The 12,683-nt window shown below is 38.6% G+C and overlaps 1 protein-coding gene across 2 annotated transcripts in view; it reads right to left on the reverse strand.

The window, feature by feature from the left end:
- LOC111192964 (alpha-1,6-mannosylglycoprotein 6-beta-N-acetylglucosaminyltransferase B-like) overlaps positions 1 to 12,683 on the reverse strand; it is a 118,246-nt gene that overhangs the window by 17,699 nt on the left and 87,864 nt on the right. For both annotated transcript variants that reach the window (XM_049468127.1, XM_049468129.1), the window contains 2 exons: positions 10,531 to 10,664; positions 9,533 to 9,663 (listed from right to left, as the gene is read on the reverse strand). In XM_049468127.1, coding sequence (XP_049324084.1) covers positions 9,533 to 9,663; positions 10,531 to 10,664 — 265 coding nt within the window. The remainder of the gene's footprint in view (positions 1 to 9,532; positions 9,664 to 10,530; positions 10,665 to 12,683) is intronic.

The raw sequence follows: 12,683 nt of genomic DNA on the forward strand, positions 1-12,683 counted from the left end.
TTTTATATCTTTAATATTAATCTACAGTGTAGATTAAAAAAAGAAATAAAGAATAATGTGACTGACACTGTGTGTACCTAAAACACTGTGTCCAGTTCTTTATTGTTTTCCTTTATTCTTTGTGCTTAAACATAACTTAAAAAACGACCCAAGCATCTAAAGTGCTTTATAAACATTATTCCAAACGGGAATAAAGTAAAAATTGAATACAGAAGAAAAGTCCAGTCTGAACCTGCTCCACACTGAAAGACCTTTCCGGATCATCCCCGCGTGTACAAAAGCAATTTTCCAGAACCGGAGCCCAGATGAAAGATAAAATAGGTGATGAAATAAATTCGGCTGCTATCAACAAAGGGTCGGCGTTCACAAAATCAATGGTGAGCTCTCATAAGACCGGAGCGATGGTGCTCCTCTGAAAGCTGGCATTGTCAGCGGCTGCAGGTATTGATCTAAAACCACAGTACTGATGAGAGACGTCAACACAAAGAGAATAAGAGTGAGCTGAGCCGTAACCGCCTCCCATTACTGCAGCATAGACCAATAAACTGCAGCCGAACTGGGAACCAACACTCCCAGTATTTCCACAAGAGTTTTATACATTTATATACAGTGAGTCCAAGAAGTATTTGATCCCGTGCTGATTTTCTTCGTTGGCCCACTAATAAAGACATGATCATTCTATACTTTTAATGGTAGATATATTCTTACATGGAGAGACAGAATATTAAAAAGAAAATCCAGAAAATAAATCTAAGGAATATATATTAATTGATTTGTATTTCATGGAGTGAAATAAGTATTTGATCCCTTAGTATTCATTAGCAGTTCTGGCTTTTACAGACCAGTTAGACACTCCCAATCAACTTGTTACCTGACCTGAAGCCACCTGTTCTCACTAATCACTTGTGTGAAAAACACCTGTCCACAGAATCAGACAGATCACACAGATTTCAAGTCTCCAACATGGGTAAAACCAAAGAGCTGTCACAGGACCTCAGAGTCAGAATTGTTGACCTTCACAAAGCTGGAATGGGCTACAAAAAGATTAGTAAGGTGTTGGATGTGAAAGTAACAACTATTGGTGCAATTATCAGAAAGTTTAAAGAGTATAACATGACAATCAACAGACCTCGGCCCGGTGCTCCAAAGAAGATTTCGCCTCGTGGGGTGGCAATGATGCTGAGAACCGTCAGAAATCGTCCTGCAACCACTCGGCAGGAGTTAGCAAATGACCTGAAGGCAGCTGGGACCACAGTTTGCAAGGAAACAATTGGCAACACTTTGCGCAACAATGGATTCACATCCTGCAGTGCCCGAAAGGTACCCCTGCTGAAGAGAGCACATGCGGAGGCGCGCCTCAAGTATGCCAATGATCATTTGAAAGATGAACCAAGTTATTGGGAGAAGGTTTTGTGGTCAGACGAGACCAAAATTGAACTTTTTGGCCTCAACTCCACCCGCCATGTGTGGAGGAAGAAAAATGCTGCCTATGACCCCAAGAACACTGTGCCCACCGTCAAGCATGGAGGTGGAAGCATGTTTTGGGGGTGTTTCTCTGCCAAGGGTACAGGGCTACTTCACCGCATCACTGGGAAGATGGATGGAGCCATGTACCGCACAATCCTGAGGGACAACCTCCTCCCCTCTGCCAGGGATCTGAAAATGGGCCGTGGTTGGGTCTTCCAACATGATAACGACCCTAAACATACAGCAAAGGCAACAAAGGATTGGCTCAAGAAAAATCACATTAAGGTCATGGAGTGGCCCAGCCAGTCGCCAGACCTCAATCCGATCGAAAATCTATGGAGGGAGCTGAAGGTCAGAGTTGCCAAGCGACAGCCCACCAACCTTCATGATTTAGAGAGGATCTGCAAAGAAGAGTGGGCCAAAATTCCCCCTGGTGTGTGTGCTAAACTTGTGGTTAACTACAACAAACGTCTCACCGCTGTGCTTGCAAACAAATGTAACGCCAGATAGAGGGGAGAGACGCGAGCCGAGTAAAATGAACAGACTGGTTTATTTACAGGCTGATAACCAGGTGTTATAAACAATAGAGCCAAACAAACAATAACCTCACCAGATACAAAAGACGTAGTCGTATAAACAGTCCGTGTTCAAAACCAAAAGACAGTCCAGCCAAGCATTAAATCCAAAAGGGGCAAATCCAGAGACATAAACCAATAAACCAAAAACCAGGGTCGTAACGAGAGATCACACAAGAAAAACATAGAAGAACCGCTTAGTATGCAACAAAAGTCGACAATACCTCGCGAAGAATGTTTACATAGTGCTGCCTTAAATACATAAACATGATCAGCATAACCCGGAACTTCCTCAGAACACAGGTGAGTCTGAGCGTCGGAGCGTAACGTGATTGGGCGAAGGAGAGCGACTGACGGTAACGTCATAATCCAAAGGATTCTGGGAAATGGAGTCCGGCGGTGTGGAAGGAGAGTCGGGCTGCATGACAACAAAGGCTTTGCCACTAAGTATTGAGTGTGTTTGGCAAGAGGGATCAAATACTTATTTTCCTCATTGAAATACAAATTAATTAAAATATATTCTTTAAAATTATATTCTGGATTTTTGTCTTGATATTCTGTCTCTCCATGTTAGAATATATCTACCATTAAAAGTGCAGAAGGATAGTGTCTTTATTAGTGGGCAAACAAAGAAAATCAGCAAGGGATCAAATACTTCTTGGACTCACTGTATATATAAATTGTTTCTTTATGATACATTGTTGTATATTGTATCTACATCTATTGACAAAAGTATAAAGCACCTGTACTAAATATTTACACCAGTGTATCAACGATAAGCCTCTATCCTGGATATAAGATTACTGAAATTGAGCCAGTGGGGTTTGGAGGTTCTACAGGTTACAGGTCTCACATGATAACACCTCACAACATATACAGGTGTGGACATTTCCAAGCAGTGTCCTAGGAGAACATGTCATGATCAGTTTGCATACTTACATTATATTATGGTGTAATGTTGCAGATCAATAATTGTAAGCTTCAGCAGGATTAAAGTTCTACTAGGAGAATCAAAAGCTTGTCCCTTGTGTCTCGACCTGGTGGTGTAACGGTACATGTATTTTTGCGAAACATCATAGCACAGGGGTCACGGTATGGTTCACGTAAACTCACGCTGAATACACAGTACAGTCTATAGGAGACTTATGAAACCAATAAAATTAATGTGCAACTAATGTTTACAGGAGTGCTGCACCAGTCACTGTGCTGAAATCACTCCATGCCATAGGAAATGAATGGTCACCTGTCGCTTTCCAGTCTGAACGCAGGGTTAGGCGCTCATACTGTCTCTCTCTCTCTCTTTCTTTTTCTCGCACTCCCTTTCTCACTCTCTCTCTCTCTCTCTCTTGCACACCCTCTCTCTCTCTTTCTCTTTTGCGCATGTCCTCTCTCTCTCTCTCTTTCTCTCTCTTACTCTCTGTGCACACTCTCTCTTGCACACCCTATCTCTCTTCCTCTCCCTCTCTCTTTCTCTTTTGCACATGCACTTTTTCTCTCTCTCTTGCACACCCTCTCTCTTTCTCTCTCTCTTTTTCTTTCTCTTTTACACATGCCCTCTCTCTCTCGTGCCCTCTTTCTTTTTTCTTTCTCTCTCTCTGTATCTCTCTCTCTCGTGCCCTCTTTCTTCTTTCTTTCTCTCTCTCTCTCTCTTTCTCACACACCTCTCTCTTTCTATCTCTTTCTTGCACCCTCTCTCTCTCTCTCTCGTGTGACTTCTCTCTCTCTCTCTTTCAATATGTTTAGGGAAAAAATACTAGTTTAATGAGTTAAATCAATGCCGTTGTTTTAGTTTTTAATAAAGATTATTATGCTCTTTTTTTGTTTGTTCCAACACAATCTAAAAGTTGGATCTTCTCAGGATGATAGTAGGAGAGAAACCTGGTTTCAGCTTTTAATAAAAGAGCTCGAGCCCCGTTACAACAATCCATCCCAAAAAAACTGAAATTTATATATTTATAATAAAGATTTATTATGAAGTTAATAAAGGTGAGGCTGTACAGAATGCCCAGACTCTTTATTTTTTACACCAATCGTACCGAAATGTACAGACATGTACTGAACCGTACCAAAAACATACCAAAAACGTACCTAAAATGTACAGAAAACGTGTGCCTGTCTTTATAAGACCTCCCCTCACACACCTTATTCTGCTTTCAGATGCTGTTTTCTTTCTCCTCCTTCCTCCATAAAGATTCCAGTTTGTTCAACATTAAAGATATAATTTATTGCACTCTCGCCTCAGGCGTCCTCCCAGTTGAAAATGCTGCAATGTGTTTTATAGATTTTCAATTAATCTCCTAACAAATCTCAGTTTCAAATGATTTTTTAAACAGAGCATCTGTCTGTACAGCGCTCTGTAACACTAACAACACCAGAGCAGAACGATCCTGTACTGCTTCCATCAAACAATCAATTAATCCATCGCTTACCTGCAGCTGTAAATAGCACAGGAACAGATGGAGATGCAGAAAGAGAGAGAGAGAGAGAGAGATATGGAAAAAGTGGAAAAGTGAAGATGATTTTATTTCCTGGAAACTGGAAATCTGTCCCAGACAGGGATGAAGCTAAGCGACTGCTGGACAGTAGAGATGATTGGGGTGATGTCTCCTGTAGTTAAAATGAATTTTACTGCAGAGATGATCAAAATCTGACATTTAAAGAGTGAGAGGATGATACCAAAATGAAAGATTAATGACAACCATAAGTACAATGGATTGGTCACTTGATTCTCAAGCTAAAAAAAGACCAAATTCTGATTTTTTCTTGTATTAATTTGAACCCTGAAGCAAATTTCTGTGGCTTTATATGCAAAAAATAAACAAATCCCATAGTCCATTATAATCTGATATTTCATAGCTATTGAGACTGGTGTATTTTACGGATTTTAATGGTTGGTTAATAACAGAACACATGTAATATCAGTATGTACACATATACATGTGTATTCTGCACTGATGTGCCACAGTTCATGGGACAGGAACATGTTTTTGTACTGTGTGCAGTATGTGGTTTTGGATTGTCTTGTTGAAAATCTCTGGCTGGATGGGTGCATATATGCAAATGTGTTGATGAATGTGGTATAAAATTCTTAAAGTATTCTCAAATATTACTGCAATCCTGAACACCATTGCTGTCCCCAATGCAACCGCTTTTCTCAATGCCACCAATGTCCCAAATGCCCCCACTGTCCCAAATGCCACTGCAATTTCCAACACCACCAATGTCTCAAATCCCGTTGTTGTCCCCAATGCCACCAATGTCCCAAATGTTATCGCCATCCCTAACATACACAGTGCCCCAAACTCCATTAAATGTCCCATATGTCATCTGTATCCCAAACACCATTGCAATTCCAAACATGCACGCTGTCCCAAATGCCATTAAATGTCCTAAATGCCATTGTTGTCCCAAACATAACTGTCCCCCGCACCATCGCTATCCCCAACACCATCGCTGTCCCCAATGCCACAAATTTCTCCAATGCCACCGCTGTCCCAAAACTGTCTCACAAAAATTGATATAACGAGGCAATTTATCTCAGTGATTTTCAATTGAGGCACTACAGGAGTGTAACATGAAACTGGATCCTTAGAGACAAAAGACACTCCAGATCTATACTACTTCTCACTGCAATACTCTGTATTTCCACTGTGTGATGCTCTATTATCCCAGATTCCTCCGAGTCCAGTAGAGAAGTGGGCGGGGCTTCTGTTGTTCACAGTAAAGTTGGTATTAGTGAATATAGTAACTCTGTATTGTAGTAGAGAAGTGGGCGGGGCTTCTGTTGTGTACAGTAAAACTGTAGGTAGTATTTTTGTATTGTGTAGTTTGGCTAAAGCTCAGATAAGAAGGATGTAATCCGTCTCTGCTCTCTATGAGATTCTCGTTCAGTAAGGTCTGATTTTATCTGCAGATCTTCAGGGTGTAAAACAGTTGGAGGTCCTCGGGGACGAGTGTCTCTTCACGTTAAGAGCAGCAGAGCTCCTGCTCCTCTCTGCAGGTGAAAGAGTCGGACAGTTTATCAGGCAGTGATTACGGAGGCTGGTAAACAGATGTGAGACGGGAGGACGCAGCGTCTCTCTCTGTCTCCATCAGTCAGTGTGAGAAGAGCTCATTATGTTCTCATCAGTTTGGAGACTTTACATGACGGAGACACTCAGAGACTCTTCACTCTGTATAAACCTGAAGATCTGAACCGAGCAGCAGAGCAGGAGGATCATCAATCCTCTCAACTCTTTAATTTGTTTCATCCTCATGAAATATTCATGAAGAAGCTCTTTAACTGGTTGCTGTGTGTGCGTCTCTGTTCGTTTATATATATTATATATCTTGGCAGGATATCATATTCAATACATACACAGTCCAGTCATAACAATATGACCACCACATTGTTTCTACACCCATTATTCATCTAATTTTATCAGATGCAGCAGCAGTGCTGCTGGAGTTTTTAAACACTGTGTTTAATCTCTCACTGTTCTCCACTCTATTATACACTCCTACCTACAGCTAAAACACCCTGTAGATCAGGGGTGTCAAACTCATTTTGGCCGAGGGCCACATTGGCATATTGGCTGTCCTCCGAGGGCCAGATGTAACTTATAAATATAAGAAAATGTAACCAAATGTAATATATGTAAATGAATGTAATTACTCCTTAATGTTAAATAACTCTCAATATATTATTTATTCAATCAAATATTACAGTTGCATGGAAAAAATGTTTGCTTGTTGCTCTATTAACATAAATCCTGTTATGAAATCCAAAAACTCCATCAATCAAGAACCAAACTATACAAGTGAATAGAAATGACATCAAGTTATATTAACTTTGAAATTATTAACTGAAATAAGGCTTAATAAATATAAAATCAAAAATTGTGAGCTGTTAAGAACATAGCATTTCCTCAGATTTAGCAGTTCCTCATCCAACCACTAGTGGGAGCTGCAGCAGCAGCACCACAAGTCCGCAGTCTTTACTGAGTCAGAGCTACAGCCCAGCCACGGGCTACAGGACTCAGCTCAGCCAGTCTGGAGCGTTTTTAAAAATTTTAAGTTCTTCTGTGTATGAAATAAAGATTTTTGTAACCGAATAATACAGCTCTCTACAGTTCATCTTTCAGCCCAATCAGCTAACAGCAGCCGTTTAGAGCATGAGTCACTGCTGGGATTACATTATAAACAGGTCAGTTAGCGCGCTGCTAACCTCAGGATGTTTATAACTACGGAGTTTAGAACACACCACGGCTGCAAGGTTAGACTGTTGAAGGCTACTGGAGACTATTAAAGGCTATTGGAGGTTATTGAAAGGGTTATTGGGGGCAGAAATCAGTATAGGCTGGTTAGATAAGTGATTCACGTCCTCGTCCTTTGCTGAGGTGAAACTGCGACTAGCGCTGTCACAGTGATGTTTATTAACCTCATTAAAACAGATTTTATCAGCTATTGTCTTATAAATATTTACACATAATTTATATCTCTCCTAAAAAGCGTTTATTTTGGTCAGTAACACAAAAGGCATACCGGTCTTTCGCCTTGAAGCACAGCCGTCCGTCTGCATCAACTTCTCTTTTTCTGGACATTATGGGATAAACATTTATATGTCTCAATTCCACCCGCGAAGTTACACCTTCCCTCCGGCAGGGTTTCCACATCAATGACTACACTGCCGTGTAGTGGCAGTAAGCCGTAACTTTGCGGGTAATACAATCGACAAGCATTGTGGGAAATGTATTTTTTGGTCAAAGAACGCTTCTGACCTATTTATTATAGACACTAAGATCTTACAAGCTCTCGCGGGCCACATAAAAAGACGTGGCGGGCCACATTTGGCCCGCGGGCCTTGTGTTTGACACATGTGCTGTAGATAAATACAAGCCAACAGACACTAAGCTTGGATAAGATGAATTTACTTTAAAAACTTAAATCATCAAGTTATTACAGCTAAAGGGGAATTTGAACTTTTTTAATTTTTTTTGTTATTTTTTAAGGCAGCCGGTTTGCTCAATTTTTTAAGTAATAGGGAATGACAACTTGAGTTAGCATAAATTAAAACATCAAGTTACTTCACTTTTAAATTTTTTGTTATACCAATTTATTCGCCCAATATATAAAATAAATCTTGTGCCTTGTGTTCCAAATTAAAAAATAAATAGGTTGATTTTTTTATACTTTTCTTTGGATGTCATATCCTTACCCTTTTTCCCTATCGTTTCCCTTCTGTGCCTGTGTTGCTCTCTGTGTTTATTTAGTTTTCTTTCTCCGTGCCTGTGTCATTCACTCTAAAAAACAGAGGTACGATATGAGTACTTTTTTGTACTCGAAGGTACATTCTTTATAATTGTACCCTCAAAGGTACAATATTGGTCTTTACAGGGTCAGATTTGTTCCCTCTGAAGTACAAAGTCATTTCTAACAGCAATAAGTACAGATTTGTACCATTTAACCTGCAGCCAAAAGGTACATTCAGTATTCTGCATCACTGTACTAATGAACAGTATATATTTAAATTGCACATTTTTTATTTGAAAGCCAGACAATTTTGTATCATCAAGTTTTTGAGCCATTTTTAGTTGATGACAATGTTTATAATCTTTATAATATTTACTGGCACAAAAACCATGGGTACAAAAAAGTACTTTCACTGAAAGGTACTTTTTTGAACCTTAATATAAGGTACAGCCCCAGCGACAAGCTTTGTACTCTTTTAAGTACAAATCTGTACTTATATTTCTTAGAGTGTTCCTTACATGGTCCTGTGTGTTCCCCCCAAGTCTCCACCTTATTTTTGTAGCTCTGCCCCCTCATTACCTTTCCCCAGGTGTTCCCTGTCTCCTTTCCCACTCGTGTCTGTATTTATAGTCCTGTGTTTCCTGTTTCCTTTGTCGGTTCTTGTACGTTTTTGCGTCTGTTTGGTGTGGTTTCTTTGTTTACTTGGTGTTTCATTGATGTTTCAGTTTTTGTTTTATGGTTTGTTAGTTTATTGTTAATAAGTATACTTGCATTTGCATCCACCTCTGCATCCTCTCCCTGCTGCACCTGACATTCAAAACATGTCAAAACCTTTACTTAATCATTTATTTTATAAATATTCACACTATAAGCCTGGAAACGGTGAATTAAGAGAAAGACATTTAATTATAATATATGATCTACAAGTTTACTAAAGGCAGACCCAGGGGGAATGACTACACACTGATGGTGAGAATCAGAAACTTGAGAACACGTCCACAATGCAAATAGTTTGTCTGAACAGACTAAACTCAGTTATTACAAGTTGATTCAACTCAAAGGTCTCTGTTTGAATGTAGACATGTGCATAAATGTTCACCTAATTTATAATAGTTAAGTAAAAATATCCAATTTTACATAAAACAGATTAAATATGTGGGTTTCAGTGCAGAAGCTCACAGGACATCAGTCTCCACATATTAATGGACTGATTATATAGAATCTTACACATCATTATAAAACACCGGTGTGTTTCCTACCTTCCACATGTGAGCTTCTTTTCCGTAAATCACGGCCATGTTGCTGATCTTCTCTCTCTGGATGATGAGTCTCTCCGTCTCGTTCAGCTCTTCAGCTACGAAACCCATGAAGGAGTTATCAGGAGTGTGAGCTGCAGGAGGAGAGAGAGAGAGATCAGTAAACAGAATAATTTTAATCAATTACTTATTTAGTTAATTAAAGAAATAAAAAAAAATAAAAATTATATTTAATGTATTAACCAAGGCCCTTAATTCTCTTTCTCCAGAAGTGATTAATATAGCACTAAATTATTATTATACCATCTGCTCACATTTTGCACTTTTCACTACCACTCACTAACTGTATTCTTACTTATATTTAAATACTGCAAATCAGATGGCAGGTACATAATATTAGATTTTTTGGATGAACTCATGAATCTTCCTTTATTTATTTATTTATTTATTTATTTTTTTGCCTGCCACCACTTCCCCTCTTTCGAGGACAAATTAAACTTTATTAGTGAACAGCTACAGAAAGGAATAGAGAAATAAATACGTTTTTATTTTGTATGTGGAAATAAGTAGAATGAAAATACATAAAGAAAGAGAGCACTTCTTCAGTTTCTGAATCAGTTTCTCTGATTTTGCTATTTATAGGTTTATGTTTGAGTAAAATGAACATTGTTGTTTTATTCTATAAACTACAGACAACATTTCTCCCAAATTCCAAATAGAAATATTCTCATTTAGAGCATTTATTTACAGAAAATGAGAAATGACTGAAATAACAAAAAAGATGCAGAACTTTCAGACCTCAAATAATGCAAAGAAAACAAGTTCATATTCATAAAGTTTTAAGAGTTCAGAAATAATCAATATTTGGTGGAATAACCCTGGTTTTTAACCACAGTTTTTATGCATCTTGGCATCATGTTCTCCTCCACCAGTCTTACACACTGCTTTTGGATATCTTTACTAATCAGAATCAAATCAGAGTCAGAGTGAGTTCTGCTTACGGAACATGGTCATGTACTGCCGGCAGTTCAGGTTCCAGTAGCCCCAGTTGGTTCTGTATCCGTGCAGCGTGGCGTACTCCTCGTGATTATACGCCGGCTCCGTTCCAAACGTATCAATCACGCGGATGTGACACCTGTTCAGGTAAACCAGAGACACACGGTGACGCGATGAGAAAACTCAGTTCTGCTGATTAAACATAATTAAATAAACTAAATTAACTGTACAATATAAAACAATACTTCATCTAACAATGAATCCTTTACAATATAAACTAAATACTAAGTATGTAGAATTATTACAAGATTAGTGATGCATTTTACAATAAGTTTACACTAATTAACAGTACTTACATTTTAACTGACATTAGTCAAGACATTATTAATCATTATTAAAATTCAATGCATTTAATGCTTTTTTGAGACATTACTTTTAAAATGTAAACAATGTTAAACAATGTTTATTACTGTTGTAAGTACAGTTTATCATTAATTGTTTCAAATTACTATTAGTAATAGTATTATTATTATTATTATGTGAGTTAAAATGATGGATATAGTGCTGTAAGGAACTCTACACAGCTTTTGATGGGTCTTGTTATGCTTCCCTCTGTCTTCCAAGCTGATCCGGACACTCACTTAGTTTCAGTCACCTGACTACTAATTGTTTTCACCTGCTTCTCTGTCTAGCTATACCCTCTCCTTTATTCAGTCCATTGCCAAGTTTTGACTAGCCGCCTAGCAATACTAGCATTCCTGTTGCTGCATTCTGTTAGAGAGCAGGGACGGATTATATATAGTTACCAAAAAAACTTTACATCATTTTCTTTCTGAAATTTTGGACAGTAACAAAGCAGAGTATCCTGAAGCAAGTTCCATTACATCAGGTTTTCTGGTGATAAGTGTCTCTACATGTCTCAGCTCTGAGCAGTGTGTGATCTCCAAACCTCCATCCAGCTCCAACCTCCAGGAATCAGCCGTGGAGCAGATCTAATCTATCAGCAAATAACATCAAAGCCCAGTCTGGGGCGTGGAGCCAGGAAATGAATAGCACTCGCGCTCACACTTGCGCTAACACTCGCGCTCACACTCATGTGCTCTCACAACCAACGATCTGATAACCCAGCAGTGACAATCTGATCAGGAGCACCATTTCCAGTATATTATGCAACATTAGGAAAGTGACACTACGGCTCTGAGCACCAACTCTGCAGCTGAAACTGTAATATCTGATTCCACATTGAGCTTATTGAGTTATTGAGCATGCGCTAGCGGCTGGTGTAGCACAGTGGGTATCAATGACTTCCTGACTATGGGAGACTGGGGTTTGCTTTCCTAGCAGAGCTAAAAAAAAACAAACAAAAAAAAAACACAACATCAATTATATTCTTTAAGCAATCATCGTAAGATTGCTAAATAGAAGAAAAAAAACTACTTCAAATCTGAAGATGAACAACATGAAATGTTCTTTACAGCAAGTGCAAACGGCAAAAAATTCACAATTTGTAACCTGCAAGGTTAAAGTAAGCTGGGGACATCAACTCCCAAGGTATATAAAGTCTATAAAAAGGAAAAGCTAACCTTTAAAATTATAGATTTTTACACGAACTGAGAATTGTAATATTTATTCTATCAATTTAAATACAAATTATACGATACATTAATACAATAATACAATTATTAAATAAATACAATTCAAATTTTCTGTCCAGACAGTCTAGGATTCAATTCCCTGACCAGGCAAGCACACCTCTAAGGCATTTGCACTATAGTCTTGTGTCTCTTGTCTCACATATGTCTATATTTGTGTCCTTGTTGTATTGTATATTTAGTGTCTCTCATTCTTTTATATTTATATTTTTATTTTGCTGTACTTGTTGTAACTTTTGGGAAAGAGAGTAACGTCATTTTAATTATCTGTATGTCCTTTACATATGCAGTATTCACAATAAAACTACTTGACTTCACATGATTGATCTGTCTACCTGCAGTCTAGGGTTAAATTCCCTGGCCAGGCATGCCAGCATTTGACATCATTAAGAGTCCTTGGGCAAGACTCCCAAGGCTACAGCTGCCTATATTTGAAAGACTAGTTCAATTCCCAATCTACCTAGTTTCCCAATTTACCTACCCATTGAATCCTTGGATGTTTGCTT

This window comes from Astyanax mexicanus, chromosome 19 (genome assembly GCF_023375975.1).
Source record: "Astyanax mexicanus isolate ESR-SI-001 chromosome 19, AstMex3_surface, whole genome shotgun sequence".
Taxonomy (NCBI): Eukaryota; Metazoa; Chordata; class Actinopteri; order Characiformes; family Acestrorhamphidae; genus Astyanax; species Astyanax mexicanus.